This window comes from Vombatus ursinus, unplaced genomic scaffold (assembly GCF_900497805.2).
Source record: "Vombatus ursinus unplaced genomic scaffold, bare-nosed wombat genome assembly UNPS02014812.1, whole genome shotgun sequence".
Taxonomy (NCBI): domain Eukaryota; kingdom Metazoa; phylum Chordata; class Mammalia; order Diprotodontia; family Vombatidae; genus Vombatus; species Vombatus ursinus.
In genome coordinates this window covers 90,258,176-90,281,267 of record NW_020954590.1, presented here as the reverse complement: position 1 = coordinate 90,281,267, position 23,092 = coordinate 90,258,176, and the positions used below count along the sequence as shown (strand labels likewise).

The window sequence follows — 23,092 nt, the reverse complement described above, 5'->3', positions numbered from 1 at the left end:
AACATCAATACTAAACTTATATGCACCAAGTGTCATAGCATTCAAATTCTTAAAGGAAATGTTAAATGAGTTATAGGACAGTAAAACTATACCAGTGGGGGTCCTCAACATTCTCCTTTCAGGGCTAGATAAATCTAACCATAAAATAAAGAAGATAAGGAGATGAAGAGAATGTTAGAATAGTTAAATATGATAAATGAGAAGAAAATTGAAAGTGTATGGAAAGGAATATACTTTTTTCTCAGCTGTATGTGGCACCTTCACAAAAAGCAACCATGAAATAGGGTATAAAAAACTCATAACCAAATTCAGAAAAGCAAAAACACTAAATGTACCTTTTTCATATCATAATGCAACAAAAATTACATTCAACAAAGGGATATGGAAGCACAGATTGAAATTAATTGGAAACTAATTAATCTAATTTTAAAGAATGAGTGGTCAAAGAATAAATTATACAAACAATAATTTCATTAAAGAGGATTACAATAATAAGATTACATATCAAATATTGTGGGATGCAGTCAAAGCAGTACTTAGGGGAAAATTTATATCTCAAAATGACAATCTAAATATAATGTATGAATATTTACAAAAATATAAATTGCCCAGATTAACAAAAGGAAATGGAATGCTTAAATAACCCTATCTTAGAAAAAGAAATTGAATGAGGTATCACTGAGCTCCCTAGGAAAAATCCCAAGGATCAGGTGAATGTACAAGTGAATTCTACCAAATATTTAAGAAATAATTAATCCCAATACTATATAAACTACTTTAAAATAGATAAAGGAATCCTGTCAAATTTCTTTTAGGATACAAATATGTTTTTGATACCTAAACCAGGAAGCACAAAAAAAGAAAAAGAAAGCTAGAGACCAATTTCCCTAATGAATATTGAAGCAAGGAGATTACGGTAATATACCACCAAGGTCATAAACTATGACCAGGCGGAATTTATACCAAAGATGCAAGACTGGTTCAATATGAGGAAAACTGTCAGAATAACTGACCCTGTGGATAAAAAAAGAAAACCAAAAAAAAAAAAAACACATGATTTTATCAATAGAAGTAGAAAAAGTTTTTGACCTATTACAACACCCATTATTATTAAAAACACTAGAAAGCATAGGAATCAATGGAGCTTTTCTTAAAATGATAAGTAGTACCTGTCTAAAACAAAGAGCAAAATTTATCTGTTTTGGATATAAGCTAGAAGCCTCCCCAATAATATTAGTGGTAAACCACAGATGTCTATTATCACCACAATAGTTAAGTAATGTATTAAAAATGATAGTTATAGCAATAATACAATTAAAAGAAATTGAAGAAATGAAAATGGACAAATGATATGGTGATATATTTAAAGAACCCTAGGTAATAAACTAAAAAACAATTTGAAACAATTAACAATTTTAGCAAAGTTACAGAATATAAAATAAGCCCACATAATTCATCAGCATTTCTATATATTACCAACAAAACATAGCAGGAAGAGATAGAAAGAGAAATTTTATTTAAGATAACTGCAGACATAAAATATTTGGCAGTCTACCTGTCAAGATAAACCCAAGGACTTATATGAAAACAATTAATAAACTCTTTTCACATAAATAAATACAGACCTAAAAAATAATTGGAGATTTATTGCTCATAGGTGGTCCGAGATCACTATAATAACAATGGCAGTTCTACCCAAATTAATTTACTTATCCATTGGCATACCAATCAAACTATCAAAGAACTATTTTATAGAACTAGAAAAAAAAAACAAAATTCATCTGGAAAAACAAAAAGGCAAGGATATTAAGGGTGTCAATAAAAAAAAATTGGAAGGAAGGTGGCCTAAGCTATACCAAATTTCAAACTATACTACAAAGTGGTAATCATCAATACAATCTAGTACTGGCTAAGAAATACAGTGGTGGATCAGTGTAATAGATTATGTACACAAGACACAGTAGTAAATGATCACAGTACTCAAGTATATGATAAACTCAAAGACCCCAACTTTTGGCACAAGAAGTCACTATTTGACAAAAACTACTAGGAAAACTGCAAAGCAGTTTGGCAGAAACTAGTCATGCACTAGCATCTCACAATGAATACCAAAATAAAATCAAAATGGGAAAATAATCAAATTAGAAATAAAGGTGATATCATAAGTAAGGGATCATAGAAAAATATGCCTGTCAGACCTATGGGTAATGGAAGAATTTATGATCAAACTAGAGATTCAGAGGATTGCAGGAGGTAAACTGGATAATTTTGGTTACATTAAATTAAAAAGGTTTTATTTAAACATAATCAATGCACCTAAAATTAGAAGGAAAGCAAGAAAGTGGGAAAAATTTACAGCAAGTTCTCTGATAAAGGCCTCACTTTTCAAATACACACACACACATATGAGTGAACCAAATTTATAAAAATGAGGCAATCTCTAATTGATAAATGGTCAAAGGATATGAATAGGCAGTTTTCAGAAAAAGAAAACAGCTTTCAGTAGTCATGTGAAACATGTTTTAAATCACTATTAGTTACAGAAATGCAAATTAAGATAACTCTGAGATACCACTTCACAACTATCAGATGGACTAACATGACAGAAAAGGAAAATGATAAATGTTAGAAGAGATATGGAAAAATGTTGGCACTAATGCATTGTTAGTGGAGTTGTGAACTGGTCCAACTATTCTGGAGTATCATTTAAAATTATGCACAAATACCCTTTGACCCAGCAATACCAATACTATATGTATCCCAAAGACATAGAAGAAAAGCAAAAATGACCTATATGAGTAAAAATATTTATAGCAATTCTTTTTTTTTATTGTGGGAAGGAATTGGAAATTAAGTGGATTCCCATTAATTGGGGAATGGTTGAACAAGATATAGTACATGATTGTGATGGAATACTATTATGCTTTAAGAAATGATGACCAGAGAGAGAATAGAATAAATGGGGGATGGGATAGGATGAAGGGAAATATACTTAGTTTTTCACAACATGACTACAATGGAAGTGTTTTGCATGACTACACATGTATAACCTGTATCGAGTTGCTTGCCTTTTCAATGAGGGTGGATGGGGAGGGAGAAAGGGAGAAAATTTGTAACCCAAAGTTTTAAAAACATATAAAAAAATTGTTTTCACATGCAACTGGGAAATAAGAAATACAGGAAATAGGGTATTGACATATATTCTGCCCTATAGGAAAATAGAAGGGGTAGGGAATAAAAGAAGGGGAAGCGGAGAAATAGAAGGGAGGGCAGATTAGGGGAAGGGGTATACAGATTGCATGCCATCTTGGGGTGGGGGGAGGGATGAGATGGGGAGAAAATTTGGAACTCAAAATCTTAAGGAAGTGAATGTTGAAAACTAAAAACAAATAAATTTTTTTTAAAAAAAAGGGGAAAAGAAAGAAAAGAAAAGAAATGATGACCAGGGTGGTTTCATAAAAACCTGAAAAGACTTATATGAATTCATGCAAGTGAAATGTACAAAACCAGGAGAACATTGTACACAGTAATAGCAAATACTTTAATGATAACCAACTGTGAAAGATTTAGCTACTCTGATTAGGATAATGATCCAAGACAATTCCAAAGGACCCATGATGAAAAATGCTATCCATCTCCAGAGACAGCACTGAAAAATTCTGTATGCAGATTACAACATACTTTTTTCACTTTCTTTGTTTCTTGCTTTTTATTGTTTTTGGTTCTTTGCAACATGGCTAACATAGAAATATATTTTGGATGACTTCACATGTATCATTGATATATTGCTTGCCTTCACAATGGGTGGAAGAGGTGTGGGAGAGAGAAATAAAATTTGAAGCTCAAATTTTTAAAAAAAGAATGTTAAATATTTTTAAAAGAAACACATACCTCAATCAAGGATATCATACCTACCTTCCAAGAAAACATTTAGGAAATGTAGTCAATTTTCTCTTTCTGTCTTTGATAAGATTTCCCTGTTGACACATCATTTTGTAAAGTTTCTCTCCCTGTTCAGAGATCATGAGCCAGGTATCTTGTTCCATCCCCAGTTTTAAACCTAATGTAAATGAAAAATGAGGAAAAGGAAACAAACCCTGAGGTCAGTTTTTATGGCATAAATACATTTTTCATTCTCTAGCTATCAAAATAATATTATATGCTTTTAATAATGAAAATAAACTCATAGATTCATAGAATTTTAAAGGTTAAGGGACCATCTAGACCAACTTCATTTTATGGATGAGGAAAATGTAAACATATGTGAATAATGTCTTAGAATCCCATCAACATTATCATTAATATTTCATAAGAATTCTAGTAAATTGCACATAGCATCTTCCTTTCTCATTTCAATTTCAAATTTGTATTTTAGAATATATGTTTATGTACAACTAATCCAACTGTTAAAAAAATAATTAACTGGTCAACTCAATCAAAATTCAGCTACTGTTTTTTTTAACTGAATAATAATACTGTTTCACATCCATAATTGATCAAGGACAAAGCCTTCAATTACATTCTTCCTCCCACCCCAAATTACTTGATATTGATTTTCTATATATGTCCTCAAATAATAAATGTGCCTCTAAAAGAGTTCACTTTGCAATTTACAAGAAATTGACCCAACTAGTCTGTTACTACTTAATCTACTGAACAGGGACTAGAGAATAATGGGCCATGATAGGGAACATCCTATAGAAGAAAGTGTTACACTAAGGACGGCTTCAGTTTGCATCCCATCTGCAGTACATCCTAGCTGGGCAAGTATGGGTTATTTGATTTCTCTAAGCCTCAATTTCCTCATCTACAAAATAGGAATAATAATACTTATAGTTTATGCAAAGGGTTCTGAGGATCAAGTATGAGAATGAATATGCTATGCTGTGTTATACTGCTCAATCCTGTCTCTTATGAACAAATACTATGAAGTTGTTTGTCAGATGCCATGAATAGGCTCCAAAAATCATGGGACAAGAGACAGATTAAATACAAATAGTCTTATCAACAGAAGAATATGATTATTTTACCAATAATCTTTTTTCTTTCCTGTTTTCTGTTTTCAGTATCACAAGAGTACTATAATAGGATGCTCACAGAGAGGATGCCCCAAAAGCCTTAGCAAAGTTTTAAGCTCTGGGGGCATCTTGTAAGATAGTAAATCAAGAAGAATCATTTGCCTTTTCTTCTCTGCTTTTTCATAAGCAGAAAGTATAGTAGAAAGAAATCTAGACTTGGGTTCAGGAAATTAGGATTCAGATCCCAACTCCATCACATATCTTTACCAAATCATTTAACCTGTCTTGACTTCAGTTTCCTCATCTCTAAAATGGAACAGCTTTGTTGTCATCTAAGCAATTTCTTTGTCAACTTGGGAGGAGATTAGATGCCCAATTCATAAGGGCTGAAAGTGAAAATAAAATAAGATAATGCATGCAAGTCTTTTTAACCATAAAATATATAACCATTCTGCATTTATTGGGATTTAAATCATTATTTCATTATGTAAGCATTGTTGATGCAATGTTATGATTGCTAATTCCTAGGCCACTTGACGAACTCAAGTCAATATTAATTTATTAAGTACCTACTCTGGGAGAGAGCTAGAAAAATGAATGTGAGAGTCTCTGCACTAATGTAGTTTGCATTCTGGTAAGCCAAGTTCACAAATAAATAGATTATAAGAAAGGTGGGAAAGTGTGTTAAGAAAGGAACAAGGCAAGTGCCCTGGGAGTTCAGAGAAAGCAGAGATTTCTTTTGGTCAGAGTGAATAAGTAAAAATTGGCATAAAATGAAATATAGTACCTAATCATTGGCACCTACCTTTTCGCCTCTCTCTTTCTTTCATAATAGCTTCTAACCATTCATGCTTTTCTTCAGGTGTTTTGGCCATACACACAAACCATTTATTCTTCGCTGTATTGTGTATCTTCCAACCATTAACAACAATATGTCCACTGCTGTGGAAGTCAGCTGGAATGCAACAGTTTTTTTTTTAAATTGAAGGGTAGAATGTAATTTATATGAAATTCATTGAATTCACCCCAACATCTAGAATTTCTAAACTTTTCAAAGAATAATAAGATGACCTGTACCCTAAATGGCCACATTCTGCAAACAGTTGTAAGGGTAAGATTACATTCCCAACCCAATTAATAAAATTTTAACTGTATAAACAAGATAGTTCTATGATCTCTTCATAAGGTATGAATCCTTCTGAAGGGACATCAAGGGAATGGGAATAATTAGCTCACCAAAAAAGTCTGCCACACCTCTAAAGAGAGGAAGGATTTAAGCAGATAAGCAGTAGGCCAAGTTAGTGAGAGAAGACTCCAGGTTTCCAAGTACCTTAAGGAGGTAATAACCAGTGTGGTGCTCATTCCAGCTTTCAGGCTTATGAGAGCCCATTGTTAAATTTTCATCTTGAGCATTTACAACTCAGAAAGGCAATCACAACAAATCACAGTTTGATTTATTATTTTGTTGACCGTCTAGATTGAAGAAAGTGTTAATAAGGTAGATAAAACTTAAAAGCATACATATATATTTCTTACCACCACTACCCTAGCCCCTGTATTGCTCTATAGACATTCCTTGAACTTAATATGAGTGCAGTAGGGAAGCAAGGACTGAAGTCATCTCCAGACTAGAGGCATAATCACTACAGGCTAACAATAACTAGAATTTATATAATGCATTAAGGTTTCCAAAGTGTCTTATATCCATTAATTCATTTGAACCTCACAAAATCCCTGAGAATAACTTTATGCCTATACCAAGTGGGCTAGGGCAACAACATCTGGGGGGAAGGATATGAGTCCAGAGGGTATTAACAATTCCACCCCAGTGACCATGTCACCAGACAGAAGGGACCAGTAGGATATCAAGTATCCAGATAAGAAAATAAGAACATATATAGGGCAAAATAGGTCATTGAAAAAGATAGCCTGTGAAGAGACACAGAGACAGAGAGAGAGAAAAGACAGAAATCAGAGACAGAGACACAGAAAGAGAGCAGGCGCAAAAAGACAGGCAGACAAAGATAATGATAAACAAGGACAGAGAAAGAGACAGAGAAAGACTGAAAACAAATGCAGAAAAATATGGACATGTATATATATATATATATAAGAAAGATAGCCACCAGAGTGAGGAGTCATCTTCATAAAGCATAATCCCTTACACCAGAGAACAATGCTGGGTATGGACTCAAGCAAGGACTTGCAGAAACCAGAGATCATGAAATTACCTTTTGGACATATGATCTCAACATATATGCCTTAACTACAATTGTACTCTAAGTCTGTGCCCACTTCCTCATACATACTATTTTTATTTGTGAGAGGATGTACCCTAGAATTTTGGGAGAAAACATTTTGTTCCAACTGTTTTTAGTGTACCACCTTAGTAAATAACTTTGCTAAGAGTTAATTAAGAGTAACACAGGCTGATGATCATGGGGAACCACACAAACAGGGGTTCCACAGCACTATAAACCTAGATTCTCAAGGTTACCCCCTAGAACTCTGAGACTCCTAGTAACTGACTTCCCTCTGGTGATGTGGATGGCCAATGTGAATGTGAACTGAAGGACATAAGCATGCGATCTAGAAAAATATTTTCATCAAAGTGCACAAATAATAAATTCTGAAAGAATAAAATTACAGTGACATTTAGTTCTTCCAATTTTGAGCACCAAAAGACAGTTCCAAGCCTTGCATGAAAGATTTCTTAATTATTTTAGCTCACTATCAATCATAAGCACTCTGAGTAACATTTCATTTATTCTATCCAAAATTCTTTTCAAAAATTGTATTAGGAAATGCCATGTAGAACAGAATATACTCCCAGTTTTACAAAGCATAATAAAAACTAGAATAAAACTAAAGAATTCCCAAAAGATGTGTTTACCACATAGTAGTAACAAGAGTAAATAATGCAAATATATGGTAATAAATGCATTATTGTATACAGTTAAAAAGCTAGCTACCCTTGTTCCCAAAACCTGTCTTGCACTCTTGCCATTCATTTGGCATGGTTCCAAACCCATTTTTTTAAAGAGTCTGTTGTTATATGCTTCCAGATTCCATAAGTCCATTTTTGCCAAACACCCACAGAGTGCTCAAAAATACTGACGGTTAAACTAGTGCCACTTCATTTCAACTGAAATAGATATAAGAGTATTTCCTTATTCATAGTATGTACTTTTGCTTTATAACCCTAAACAAGCAAAGAATGCAAACAGGACAAAGTAGCCACTAGAGAGTACCTACATTATAGAATCTTCACCAATAAGCAATCCCAAGAACCTCAGTGAAAATATTAGTATCTGCTGATAAATGACATTTTGTCTTCCCTCCAAAAAACTTACCTGGGCAAAATGATCATTTGGAGTTGATAAAAATGAGAGAGTCTGGGAAATTGTCACTGACATTATGAAAAGTAGACTATTCTGTTGCATTTTCACAAATGATCAATTTTATTCAGTAAGAGCTCATTAAGTCAAATTAGGTCAAATCAAGTCAACAAGCATTGATTAAGAGTTTACTATGTGCCAGCCACTGTGCTAAGCCCTGGGGATACAAAATGCAAAAGAAAGTCCATGACCTTAAGGAGCTCACAATCTAATGGAGGAGACAACATACCAACAATGGTGCACAAACATAGATATAAGGATACAAGATATTTAGAGATAATCACATAGGGAAGGTACTACCATTAAGAGGACTAGGAAAGGCTTCTGTCAGAAAGTGGGACTTTATCTGGGACCTGGAAGGAAGCCAGGGAAATGAAGAGGCAGAAAAAAGAAAGATGAGTATTCCATATATGGAGGACAGCCAGAGAAATTTCATGGAATCAAGCGATGAAATGTCTTGTTCCTGGAACACCAGGGAGACCAGTGTCACTGGTTTGTTGAGTGCATGCATAAAAAGACTGGAAAGGTAGAATGGGGCCAATGTCTTCATTACATGAAGACAAGAATAAAATCTATATCTCCCCTAATCTATTCCTTTGCTTTTACCAGATTATTTCTATGTATGGACACAGACTTCCAAAAAGCATACTGCCAAACTTTACTAAATTAATTCCAGAACTATCTGAAACATTCTTAATTAAGCATGTCCAAGTTTACATTATATCTTCCCTAGATCAGATAGAATATATGTCATAATCTTATAAGTATTGAAACTAATTTATAATAGTTTGGGGAACTGAAAGCAACAGCATTTTTTTGCCCCTACTCTCAAAAGACAGTCATCACCACCCCAAAGACTGAAAAGTTTGTAAATTGTATACCTTGGTATTCATTAAATTAGTAGAAAAATTTGAAAGTTTTAGCACAGAATTAAATCCTTAATTATCCTTATTTTCACTCTCTGCCTCCCATTTCATTTCTCTCACTTCTTCCCTCATGTGGCCAAATCAAAATAAAGGAATAGCCATAATTGCTATCAGCTTCTTTTTCTCTGTCTCTCTGTCTGTCTGTCTCTCCTCTATGTCTCTTTCACCCTGTATCTCTCTGTTTCTTATCTGTCTCTCCTGACTCTCCCTCTTTCCCCTCCCCCTCTCTCTTTCTCTATATGTTCCTTTTCCCCTTTCCTCTATCTCCTCCCTCCCTCTTTTTCCCCCTTCTCTCTTTCCCTCCACTCTCTCTTCTACATCTGCTTCTCCTTCCTCTCTTCCCTTCACTCTCCCTTCTCCCTCCCTTCCTATATCCCTCTTTCCCTCCTTAACACCTCTTACTTTTTCAGAGACAGACCCCAAATGAGTGATTTCCCTAGTCCTGCCTCCCTCCCTCAAAAAAAAAAGTCAAGCAAATATTCCTCCCTGGGTAATTCCTTGGTCAATCTTCTTTTCAAGTCTGGTTGTGTAGGAACACACCCAACTATATACAAGCATCTACATTTATACTGCACAGCTAAAGAGGGTGGGAAAGTCATGTTCGCTTAGAAATAATCTCTGATGGAACCAAGAGGCACTGTAGATTCAGAGTGCCAGAAACACAAACCTACCTTTCTAGAGGCTCCCCAAATTGGCCGCAATTCTGCTGCCATAGTCTAAGGCCTTATTTCCTCACACCTGCAAGAGCTGTATCAATCTCCTGTCACAACTCTCTACCCCTCATCTCCCTTTAAACCATTCTGAATACTGCTGCTAAACAAATCTTCCTGAAAAACCACTTTCCTCTTGTTAACCACCCCCACTCAAAATTTTTTTTATTTCTATTACATTCCATCTGATTTCCACCTAGCTCCACCCTACTTATCTCAACTTGTTCCCCACTATCACCCAAAGTGTTTCCTCCACTTTACTTCAGTTTGTATCTTCACTGTCCCTTGTCAACATCCATGCTATTGAACATACTGCTGTCTATCCTGGACAGTCCCTCTCTTCTTCCCTTCACCTATCCATATACTTTCCATTCTTCCAAAGACCATTTATATTCCATGTTTTCCAAGAAGCTATTTTCTACTACTATAGACTTTAATGATCTCTGAATTCCTAAAATGCTTATGATGATGATGATGATCATTTATTATTTATTAGTAACATTTATAAGACCACATTTGAGCTGCTCTAAATTTTAGAATGTTTTCCCTTATATCTTCTTCTCCACAGTATCCAATTATTGCCCCTAATTCTGCTTGCCAAAGATAAAGAAAATATACTTAACTTGTATATACAAATATAGTAATGTAATTGGGTCTACCCTGATAACTGAGGTGCAAGATTTTGCTTCTCTAATTTGAACATCCCCAGTTCTTTCAATAGATATATTTTTGACATAATTTCTATTCTCCTCTCCCATCCTTGTCATTCTACTCTGGACACACAAGAGTTTGTTAACATCTTTCATAAACATTGAACCCCATATTACTCCAGATGTGGTTCAGTGGATTATCACCTTCCTCCTTCCAGAAATTGTCCTCTGTTCATCTAGCCCAAAACCAAATGAAATGAGGGATAAATAATTGAACTTGCAAAAAAAATGTTCATACTGTTAGGTTTACAAAGCATGCTATACATGCTGTATCATTTGATTCTCAAAACAACTCTGTGAGGTAGTTGCTATTCTTACAATCATTTTACAAATGAGGAGAATGAAATAGAGAGGTTAAGTGACTTACTTACTTATTCAGGGTCACACTGCTAGTAATGGCCTGAGGCAAGATCTGAATACAGGCCTTCCTGGTTCTAAGTCCAGTATTCTCTCAAACACTATGGCATCTACTTGTCTTACTTATAGTAATCACACACGTGTGTGTATACACACATACATATATATATATAATGTATTTATATATGCATTTATGTACTGTAAATAAATAAAATGTATTTATATGCACACACACATGTATATATATGTATGTATATATAATATACACACATGCTTTGCACAGTGCCTGGCACATGAAAGGCATTTAATAAATATTATTTATTGATTGATATATGTATATGCTTGCATATACATGTATGTACATACACAAATGTATAGATGTACATGTATATATAGGTGCACATATACATTATTATAGATAAACCTATGTATATAAGTTAATCTGCTCAAGTACATCATAATTTCCTTGAGGGTAAATATCAGGTCTTATGCTAATTCAATATCTTGGCCACATTTTTTTCTTGTCAAGTGCTCAACACAATGAAAAGGACATAAGATATATTCAATGAATGCCTAATTAATTAATAGTGTGGCCCTAAAATTAACTAAGCTTGTAATCCAGGTTAACCTCAACAGCATCATCCCATATAAGAATATTGTTCCCATTTTTCAAGAGAGATGGCAATCTACTGGCCATTATATGTGTTGTTTATCATTTGGTCATTTTTCAGTTATGTCAAACTCTTTGTGATCCTTCCTGCTGTTTTCCTGGCAAAGATATTAAAGTGGTTTGCCATTTCCTTCTCCAGTTTGTTTTATAAGTGAGGAAACTGAGGCAGAGTTAAGTGATTTGCCCTGGATCACACAGCTAGTAAGTGTCTGAGGCCAGATTTGAACTTAGGAAGAGTAGTTTTTCTGACTCCAGGCCAGGAACTCTATCCAGTGTGCCACCCAGCTACCCCATTATATGTGTATGAATATCCAATTTAGATTTGTACTCCACAAGATCAGTCTACAGCCCTAGGCACAGGATAAAAATAAAGCTCATTGCCTCACAGATATGGTGAGTGATACTTCAAAAGAAAGCCAATGTGATAGCATTTTTAAAAATTTAATGTGAAATGATAATTAAACATTTATAGGGGTTAGATTTTATCTCCTTACTTGCTGTTTAAATTTCTTGATGAAAAAGCTGCTGAGCAATTTGGGGTATATATACAAAACTGATATTCCAAGTAGCTTATATTTTAACAATGATTGCACAACTATTTCTTGCACAGTCTTTTAGCAATTTTGATTCTTATTTAGTTCAACAGTCATACCCAGGGCACAAATAGTCATAGAACAATAACAAAAGCACTGATTTCCTTGCATTTCTTTAAAATGAGAAGGCTCAATTACACCATCCACTTTTGCTCTGGTAATTAAAGAGAGCTATAGATCTCAACTGGTCAAAATATTTAATTTCACAGAATGCATCATATAAAATCTTGAATTAAAATAGTTTTACAATGAGTACAAACTATCAAAGGTCATCACTGACTTTTAGTAAAGGCAAAGAAAATCTAAAGGGCAGCCCTGAATAAGTCACTAATTGCTTCAGAGCTTTATACTTTGCAAATTCTCTATTCTTAATTCTGCACACTTTTGCATAATGAGATGGGATTTTCTAAAACTGAAGTAACCATAAATCTCAGCAGACATACTGGTATCCTTTCAATAATTTTGCATCTTAATGAGATGGAAAACTGCCAAGTATTGTATACATGGGCTGGGAAATGTTAGAAAATGCCAGAATGCATTATTCACTGCATCAAGAAACTGATGACTAAATATTCTGTTCACTCCCATTCTGGGAATCAACAATGTGAGAGTATGTCTATATATATTTAAAGGAATTCTATTTAAATAACAATAATATGAATTAAGCCTACTTAAGGCTAAAAAACAATTATAATTGCATCAAGTCTAATGTTTTATAGCCTAATGGAACAAAAAACCCTTGATTTGAAAATAAGACTTGTCGAAATCACGCTAATTTGGATGTCACATTTTTCTCCTTATTATAATAAATTAGTTTATATCTTTGTATCTTTACAAAATATAGTTCATCAATACTTCAAGGATCCATGATTTCATCAGTGTGGATATTCTCTCCACTGATGCATTTTACCAGCTTTCGATATCTTAGTAGATATTCTCTGTGAATTGCCATAGCAAATTTAGCTTTTGGTGAACGACTGTCTTTTGATGCTCCCCGCAAAATAAAGCTGGCCCTTTAAGAACATGCACACAATTCATAACCAGACCTGTACTACAAGCATTTACTGCTTGGAAAATTTAAACTCTGTTGAAATACCCTTCAAGAACCCAGGGCCACCTTATATGCCAAGATGAAGCATTGAAGTAAGATTTTATTAAAAAACACATACATAAAGTTCCCTTTTATATGATGGGTTTAAAACAAAGAAATGAATGCATCCAATTTCCCAAACAAAGTTCAGTATTTAAACAAACAAAACAACAGTTACTAATTATCTTTAAAGAAAAAGTAAGACATTTCACTACTAAAATTTATCCCATAAGTACAAGTTTTTTATCAGGTTGAATGTCAATAAGCATTTTTCAAGCACCCACTGTGTACCAAACATCAGCAAATTAAACCTCTCTTCAACCACAAGGTGGGATTACTTCTTAATGGGGCATATTTATATCTATCAGCACCATATCATCCACAGTCTAGAGAAGCTGGAGGACATCATGATCCACAGGGAATCATCTTCAACCAGAACTCTGTGTTGGATCTCCTAAGGGCATATGCCTTTGATAAGCATACTTTCCCCTGCTTTGTGCTTTATCTGTTGTTAATGATCAGGGGGTCACTGAACAGGAAAAAAAATTGTTTTTTTGACTATAAGTATTTGTCAGCCCTTGCTTAACTTGTCTTTTTCTGATTTCAAATTCAGAGTTTAAATGAAAGCGGAATGGGGAGGAATGGAAGGGGACACATGCAGTCCTATGGACATTCATCTGTAGTGACTATTAACACAAAAGCTCCAGTCAGGAAACTGTCAGTAGATTTTAAATCCTGGATTGTCAGGCAACAATTGTGCAGTTAAGGTAGTGATCAGAATATTAAGAATCAAGAACAACAAAAGGGACAAGAGGCAGGGAGAGTACTTAGTTTGGCATAGGGATTATTTTAGAAAAGAATCAAGAATCAAGGGAAAGTCAAATTCAGGCTGGTGTTATGAAGCTCTCCATTTCCCCCAACTTTCTTCCCTTCTCCTTTCTTTTCTGATCAGTTCTACAAGCTTTTAAGTTCAATACTAAATCTTCTTTGATCATTTGCACTCACTGTAAAAACTATTTTAATTCCAGGCTTTTACATGATACATTCTGTGAAATTAATATAATGGAATGATCCCTGATTTAAGGTTTGAGAAGCTATAAGATGTTGATGAACCAGTCACTTAAATTTTCTGGGCCTTTCCAATCTTTCTAATTTAATCTTTTCTAATCTAAACTTTCTAGTCTGCAAAATGAGAGGTGCTGCGACAGTAGATTAAGTGGTAAGTGAGGACCCGTCTGTTTATAAAAATTCTCTTACAGGGTTTCCTTCTACCAATGAAAAAGAATGAAGAGTCTCCAAAGTCCTATAATCAGAACTGTTTATATACAGTAACAAAGGCTAATTTTCCTTGCAAGAAGCTGTAGTAAGTATCCGATTGCAGCTATTACAGAGGCCCTATTACTTCCTAAACATCTATTTTTCCTGGAAGACCTCCTGGGCTCTGAGTGAGTTTATCATCCACAAAACACAAACTGAAATCTTGCCAGGAAAACTCAGTTTCACTCTAAAGAAACCAATAAAACACACATCCGCCTATCTTCTGGCTCACCACTACCACCACCACAATTTGAATCTTAGTATAATATTACCATAGGCTAAGTTACCATAGGCTAACTCCCTTTTCTCTCAGATTCTACTTCTAAGATCCCTTCAATATTAACCCCATTCTTTCCTCCCTCATGGAGGCAGCTAGTGGCACAGCAGAAAGAGCACCAGGCCTGGAATCAAGAAACCTGAGTTCAAACTAGCTGCAGATCCTTACTAGCTATAAGACCCTGGGCAAGTCACTTAACTTTTGCCTCAGTTTCTTCAACTGTAAAATGAGGATAATAATAACATCCATACCTCAGGGTTGTTGTTAGGATCAAATGAGATAATATTTGTAAAAAATAGTCAGCACAGTGCCTGGCACATAGTAGGTGCTATAAATACTTATTCCCTTCTCTTCTTCTTTCTCTAGGCTAGAAGAAAGAGATGGTCCTGCTCTTCAACAAAGCCAAACTCTTCCAGTATATCAATGATTCTGTTCTATCCCATATTCTCTGGGGGCTAGCCCCTTCAATCCTTTGTATCAATTTCTTATCTTCAAGTCCTATTCAGTGGTTCCATCCCTACTGCCTAAAAATATGCCCAGATCTCTCCCAAACCTTAAGAAACTTCCTATATCCCTACTCTTTTCACTGCCAAAGTCTTTGGAAAAATTTCTACACATAATGCCTCCATTTCTTCACATCCCATTCTCTTTCAATCATCCCTTTGTAATCCGGCCTCCCACACCAACACTCAAAATACATTATTCTTTACATTACAAATCATCTTTCAACTGCTAAATCCAAAGACTTTTGCTCAGTCCTCATCCTTGCTGACCTGTCTGCAACTTTTGACTAACCACTCCTCCATATATATTCTCTTCTTCATGGTTTTCACTATACTGTTCTTTCTTGACATTGATGCTAGCTGTGGCTATGTGGCTGTATGTCTGACCACTGCTTTGAAGTCCCTTCTGCTAGCCATCATCCACATGCCACCATGTTATGGAAGTGTGTACATAAAGGCTCTATCTCTTTTCTTGCTATAATTTCTTTTGATAATCTCATCCATTGCCATGGATTAGAGCATAATCTCTTGGCAAATAGCTTCAAAATCAAGAAGTACTCATTAAGCAACTACTATGTGCCAGGCACTGTGAACAAAGACAAATATGAAATAGTCCCTTCTCATAAATTGCTTGTAATCTAGCTAGAAAAGGATAGCTGACGCAAAGCCATGTATATGGAAGATGGAGTATCATGGATAATGAATGATCAGGTTAACTAGACAATAGTGTGCATGACAGAGATAAATGGAAAAGATGGCATCAGGTTGCAAAGAGTTTTAAATGAAAAAAAAAAACAGCATTAGGAGAATTAGGAGAAGAATCCCCCATAGCACCCAAATAATGCTTGAAGAACTCAGCTGAGAAAGAGCTTACTACCACCCAAAACAACACATACTACTCTTGAATACCTCTATTTTTTAGAAAGGTTTTTCCCCCTTAAATCCAACTTAAATTTGTCTTTTTATATTTTTCACTTGTTTTTCTTCATTTAGGTTAACCTACATCATAAAAGCATCTTGAATTTTGTTATATCACATTTACACTTATAGTAGAAATAAGTAATCTCAAATATAAAAATTAGTTATATTTACAAAACAGTTCAGAAACCAAACTACTATTCAATCCAGAATAATTGTTTATGTATGTAATAACCACGACTTCCATATATACCCAAAGCTAAAGGCTTCTAAGCTCCAATGCATTAAATAAATGATGATTCTAAAGAAAATTTTATTCATGCATATTTTTCACACTAAAAATCCTTTACCAATCTAATAATTACTTACCTGTTCCATCATCCACGTTCTCAACTTCCATCACTTCAGTATTGATTCTGCCACGAAAAAGATAACGGTGCCCATCTGTAGAGGCCTTGCTATTTTTTAACCTCCTTATAAGGAAATAAAACCAATGAAACACTTTATGAATATATATTAATTGTGCAAAATATTGAAATTAAAGGATAACTGAAAAACTGCAGATAAACCAGTTTTTATAAAAATCAAGACATTTTTATTTTTACAACTACCTCATTATCAAGTCATTGCATTTTTCAGAACCTCAGTATTTTCATCTAGAAAATGGGGATTAAAAAATACATGTACTACCTTTCTCACAAATTTGTTGTGAGGAAAATGTATTTTACAAAATCTAAAGTGTTATGCAAAAGTGAGTTATTATTGTTATTATTGTTATTACTTAAATTCCTACTGAGTTTTTTAAACTAAATATTTAGATTTTTATTTAGATTTAACAAGAAAAGAAATATTTGACTAGATTTTTGACAGAGACAAGAACCTATTCAGCCACTTGGTGGATGTTTTTGCCAAAATACAAAATCTGATTTCATTTAATACACAATGATAATTCTTATTTAGATAATATAGTCACAAATAGGCCATAAAAATTAATTATAACCAGTTCGTTTTCAATCACCCTCAGACTCCACCCCTCCTGAAATCTATTCTGACACTCTACTACTGGGCTCCATGCTGCCCAAGCATCCAACTGGCAACATGTCATCCAAGGGTCTTTCCAATTTCAATTTTAAATTTTTTTAAACTCTCTTGCGCTAAAAATACTATGAAACTACATCATACCTATTCATTCTAGGAATCCTGCTCTTACAATATCTAGGCTGCATGGAGTTTATCCAACTATGTCTTTTTTTCTTCTTCTTCTTGATCAGGAACCCTAAGATGGAATGAATGTTGCCTCCCAAGGTTTTAATCAAATCTACTCCAGCAATCATTTCTTTCCTATTAGTCAATATATAGTCCAGAATTAGAATTCACTTTTTTACTTTCTCTGCCTTTAAAAGAGTAAAATTATAATTAAGGTAAATTAAAAATTTATCAGTGGTTCTGATTTTCTTAGCAAGTGAGCGCCAGTGAATCATAAATGGTTTAAGTTCTCCATTACTATTATTAGTATTATTATTATATATTGGTTATATGCTAGATGCTAGATGTATATTCATCACTTTTTTTCTTTTATTCTGGTAGGATATGGTATATTTCCACCAGAGTACTGCTTCTGTTTCTCCACCCACTGATCACCACACATATACTCTCCACTAGCCTTCCCTAATCTGGGTCCTGGATCCTTAGGTATAAGTTTCTTTTTTTTTTTTTTTGGCAAATGATCACAGTAGAGAGTCAATGCATTTATTAGCAGAAGTTGTTCTTAAGACACAATGCTAACTCTGTATTCCTCTTTTATCATTTTTATCATTATTATTTATCAGTATTATTATAATTGTTTTATTATTAACATTTTCATAATTATCATAATTATCATTATGATTATTTATTATTGTTGTAATCATTATTATCTTTTATTTATATCCTCTTTTATTTCCTTTTTAATAAAATATACCCTTCTATAGCCACAATCAAGTCATGGGTTCCATCCCATAGAATCTCAGTGCTATCTACCCTTTGACACTCTTATTTCACATTTAAGGAAACTGAGGCCCAGAGAGGTTGGGAGATCTGTCCAAGATTACAAAGCCACTAAACAGCAGAGATAGACCTCAAATTGAGGTCTTTTGAGTTTGTATCCAGTTCTTTTTCTACAATATTATGTTGTTAGCAAATAATACTATTAAATATGTCCTAATTTTAGGTAGCTAGGTTAGAGAGTGGATAAAGTGCTGGAGACAAATGCCTTAAGTCAAAGCCTGTCTTAGATACTACCTGTGTGACCCTGGGTAAGTCACTTGCTTGCTGTAAAATAGGGATAATAGTACTAACTGCAAGATTTATTGTGAGAATAAGTTAATACATGTAAAAACATTTTGCAAACCTTAAATTGCAGTACAAATGCTAGCTATTATTATTACTTTCAAGTTTTTTTTCCACATTCCACTTGAAACCAAAACTATTACATGTCATGTTTCATTAAATGTCTAATCACTGCTAACACAACAGGTTGTTACTGGAGATATCTCTGCAATATTTAGAGAAAGATGTGATAGCTACATTAATCACATTTTTATCACAGTTTCTAGGAAACTGATTTCTTCTTTAAAAATAAATAAGATTTTGGAATCATTTTTGGAACAGAAAAAAAACCTTTCCATCTTTAATCTTTATTAGTAATCAAGAAAGAAACAAAAACAAAAACAAAAACATTTGATGTAATGACTTATCACAATGTACAGAAAATTTTGCCCCATTAGTCCTGTCTTTCTGTTTCCAGAAGAGAGAGATAAGCTGTAGCACCTATTCTCAAGTGCCTTGAGCGATTTTGCATTAATTTAGACTCTGGCTTTTGTTTAATGATATTTTCATTTACATTAGAAATCACACTGTAATCACTGAATATTGTAAAATACATTTTAAATTACATTGAAATCACTGTTTATGTACTCCGTTAGGCACTGTTTTATTTCACTCTGCATTAGTTCTTACAAATCTTACCAAATTTCTCTGAATTCCTCATATCCATCATTTCATACAGCACAAGTGTTCCATTATACTCCCCTTTTTCAACCATTCACTGATTAATAAGTACCCACTTTGTGTCCAGTTCTTGTACACACACACACACACAAAATAATACTAGAGCTTTTAGCTATATGTGAGACAATTTTTCCAGACTTTTATTTCCTTTAAGTAAATTCTTATTAGCAAGACCACTAGGTTAGAGAATATGGACAATTTTATAATTTAGTCACTTCTCTGGCATATTCCAAATGGATATGCAAAACCACTGAACCAATTAAAAGTTCCAACAATATATTAGTGTGTCTGTCTTCTCACAGCCTCTCCAACATTAATTACTTCCATTTTTATCATCTTTCCAAATTTTTAAGGTATGTATAAAGTAAAATCTCACAGTTGTTTTAATTTTCATTTATGTTACGGAACATGGTTTCATATTGTCATTTATACATTAAAATTCTTTTGGAAATTGTTTTTTATATTCTTTGACCATTTATAAATTGAGGTATGGTTATTGGAATTAAATGTTTGTGTTAATCTCTTGTACATACCAGATGTCAGAGTTTTTTTCAGTGATATTTGATACAAATATTTTCTCACTCAACTGTATCTCTTACCTATATTCAACTATTTTATTTGTTCATCTTTAAAAAAATTTGTGGAACCAAAATGATTCAAATTGTTGTTTTCTTTGACCTCCACTACCCTTCCTTTTGTGGAACCAAAATGATCCAAATTTGTTATTTTCTTTGACCTCCACTACCCTTTCTTTGGATAATAATTCTCCACCTAGTCATATTTATGAAAAGTATCACTCTAATTTTTAATATGACATTATATTCAGATTACATATTTGCTTTCAGATTATTGTTATCTATAGTGGTCTATAAATACTAGTCTAAAATTCTTTTCTACCAAACTGATTTCCAGTTTTCTCAGCAGTTGTCAAAAAGCAATTGCTTTACTAAGTATTGTCATGTTTATCACACACCAAAGTACTATTCTTGATTTCTTCCATATCTTACTTATCTAGTCTATTCTACTGATCTACTTTTCTGTTTGTTTCTTTCTAACCAGTACCAAATCATTTTGTTTGTTTGTTTGTTTTTTTGGCTAGGCAATGGGATTAAGTGACTTGCCCAGGGTCACAGAGCTAGTAAGTGTTATGTGTCTAAGGCCAGATTTGAACTCAGGTACTCCTGAATCCAGGGCCAGTACTCTATCCACTGAGCCACCTAGCTGCCCCCCCCAAATCATTTTGATGTCTATTTGGTACTGGTGATTTCATTCATATGTTGTCCAAATGTCATATATATCCAAACATCATTCATGCATTGTCCACTTGTTTCCCTTGAAAGTCTAGATTCATTTTTCCTCTATATGATTTTATTATTCATCTACTTATATAAAGCACACCCTTGGTAATTTGATTACACTAAAACCTTGAATTGAAGTAGTATTATTTTTAATATTTTGGCATGACTCAATCATAAACAGTAACTATCTCTACAACTATTTGTTTTTATTTATTTAAAGAAATTTATATAAAGTCAGTTTGTTAAATTCCAGATCATGCAAAAAAATTTTTTTTCAGGAAATTTTTTTATTTAATATTGGGAAAGCTTATAACGTATCTATGTAACAAATAACGCTAGATCTTGGTTTACATATACAACAGGTCTATTTATACATCCAATAGCCTTTCTGAGCACCAGTCCCATATCACCAATTATTTGATGTGTCAAATTGAGAGTCTCATAGAACTCTCAAACTCAAATGGCCAAAACAGAATACATTGACTTTTCACCCAAACCCACACTTTTGCCACATTTCCTTATTTCTATTGAGGGCACCACTATCACTCTATGTTTACAACCTCATTAGCATTCCCTACTTTTCACACTCTCACATCTTACATATCCAGTTAATTACTCAATCTTGTCATTTTAACTTATCTTTTTTTTCTGCTTTTTTTTTTTGATGAGCAATTGGGGTTAAGTGACTTGCCCAGGGTCACACAGCTCATAAGTGTCAAGTGTCTGAGGCAGGATTTGAACTCAGGTCCTTCTGACTCCAAGGCCAGAACTTTATCCACTGTGCCACCTAGCTGTCCCTAACTTATCTCTCTTTTTCTCACATACCTGATATTTCTCCTTTTCTCACTACTCAAACAGCCACCACATTAGCTCAGACTTTTATCACATCTGCCTAGAATGCTGTACTGGCCTCCTAAGTGGTCTGTTTCATTGCGTCAAGTGTCTCCCCACTACGCCATCCTACACATAGCTGCCAAAATTATTTTTCCAAAGCACAGGTTAGATCATATAATGCTGCCACTCAATAAACTCAGGGGTTCCCTATTGCTTCCAAATTAAGATTATAAATTTTTTGGTTTGACTTTTAAAGTCCTTCACAACCTGGCCCCATTCTACTTTTCCAGCCTCCTTGCACACTACTCCCACCTCCACTGTCTACAGTCTAAGTAGGCTCCTAAAGATAGACAGACAGACAGAGATTGATTTTGAACACAAATCCTTCCATAGCTATGATTTTTAGGGGTTTTAGCATGTGTAAATGAGTGCTTATCTTGTCACACATTATGTTTATCTTTTCAAATAATGTATATTGTATTTCTTTGTTCTTATCTATATACTTATTTCCTAATATTGAACTATCCTTGTATTTCTGGCATGATTATCACTTGTTCATTGCGAATTGTTTACTGGAAATGCCATTACAGTCTCTTTGCAAAGCTTTTTGTTTACAGTTTTTATACCAGTATTCATTGGTGAAATTAGGTTAAAATGTTCTTTCTTTGTTTTGTCTCTTCTTTGTTTGGATATCATGACTATATTTGTTTCATAAAAGAAGTTGAATTTTTTCTGTCTCCATTTTTAATACTGATCTTTCAGCAATGCTATTAATTACTTTTTAATTAATTACTTCTAAAATATTGCATAGATTCACATGTAAATCCTTCTGGACCTGGTTGTTGGGGTTTTTTCAACCTTTAGTAACATGAACTTTTTTTATTAATTGTTTTTTCTTAACTGATTAATTTGGGTATTTTTTAATCTACTTCCTTTGAATTCTCATTTTGCTAGAATATAATTGATTATAAGTTTCTGATGGTTATTTATGCTTCCTTTCTGTTGTGAATTCACTGTTCTTTTTTAAAATTTTGATTTTTTTTCTCTTTGTTGATCATGTTCGATAATGGTTTATCTATTTTGTTAATCTCTTCCAAAAAAAGGAAAGAAAATCAGTTTTATCAGTTCTACAGTCTTTATTTTTTAGTTTCCTTCCAATTTTCAAGACTTCTACTTTTTTCTGTGTTCTAAAAACTGCTTCTAATAATCTAATCTCAATTTTCCCAATCTACCTCTCCCCTCCTTCTTATTATATTACCCAATATCAGGTTCCTGCAGTATGCCTTTGTTTTTATTCCCCATCATATTGCCCAAAAGGAATTCTTCTTTATCCAACCATATGTATTTATGAAGGAGGAAATAAGATATATTGTAATTGAAATATTTACTTTTTTATTGTACTCTACTGATTTTGTCCCTTATATC

At 33.7% G+C, this 23,092-nt stretch overlaps 1 protein-coding gene across 1 annotated transcript in view; it reads right to left on the bottom strand.

Moving 5' to 3' along the window:
• LOC114054097 (phosphatidylinositol 3,4,5-trisphosphate-dependent Rac exchanger 2 protein) overlaps positions 1 to 23,092 on the bottom strand; it is a 385,890-nt gene that overhangs the window by 217,414 nt on the left and 145,384 nt on the right. The window contains exons 9-11 of the mRNA XM_027877211.1: positions 16,857 to 16,960; positions 5,824 to 5,973; positions 3,916 to 4,060 (exon numbers count right to left, since the gene is read on the bottom strand). Of these exons, the coding sequence (XP_027733012.1) occupies positions 3,916 to 4,060; positions 5,824 to 5,973; positions 16,857 to 16,960 (399 nt within the window). The remainder of the gene's footprint in view (positions 1 to 3,915; positions 4,061 to 5,823; positions 5,974 to 16,856; positions 16,961 to 23,092) is intronic.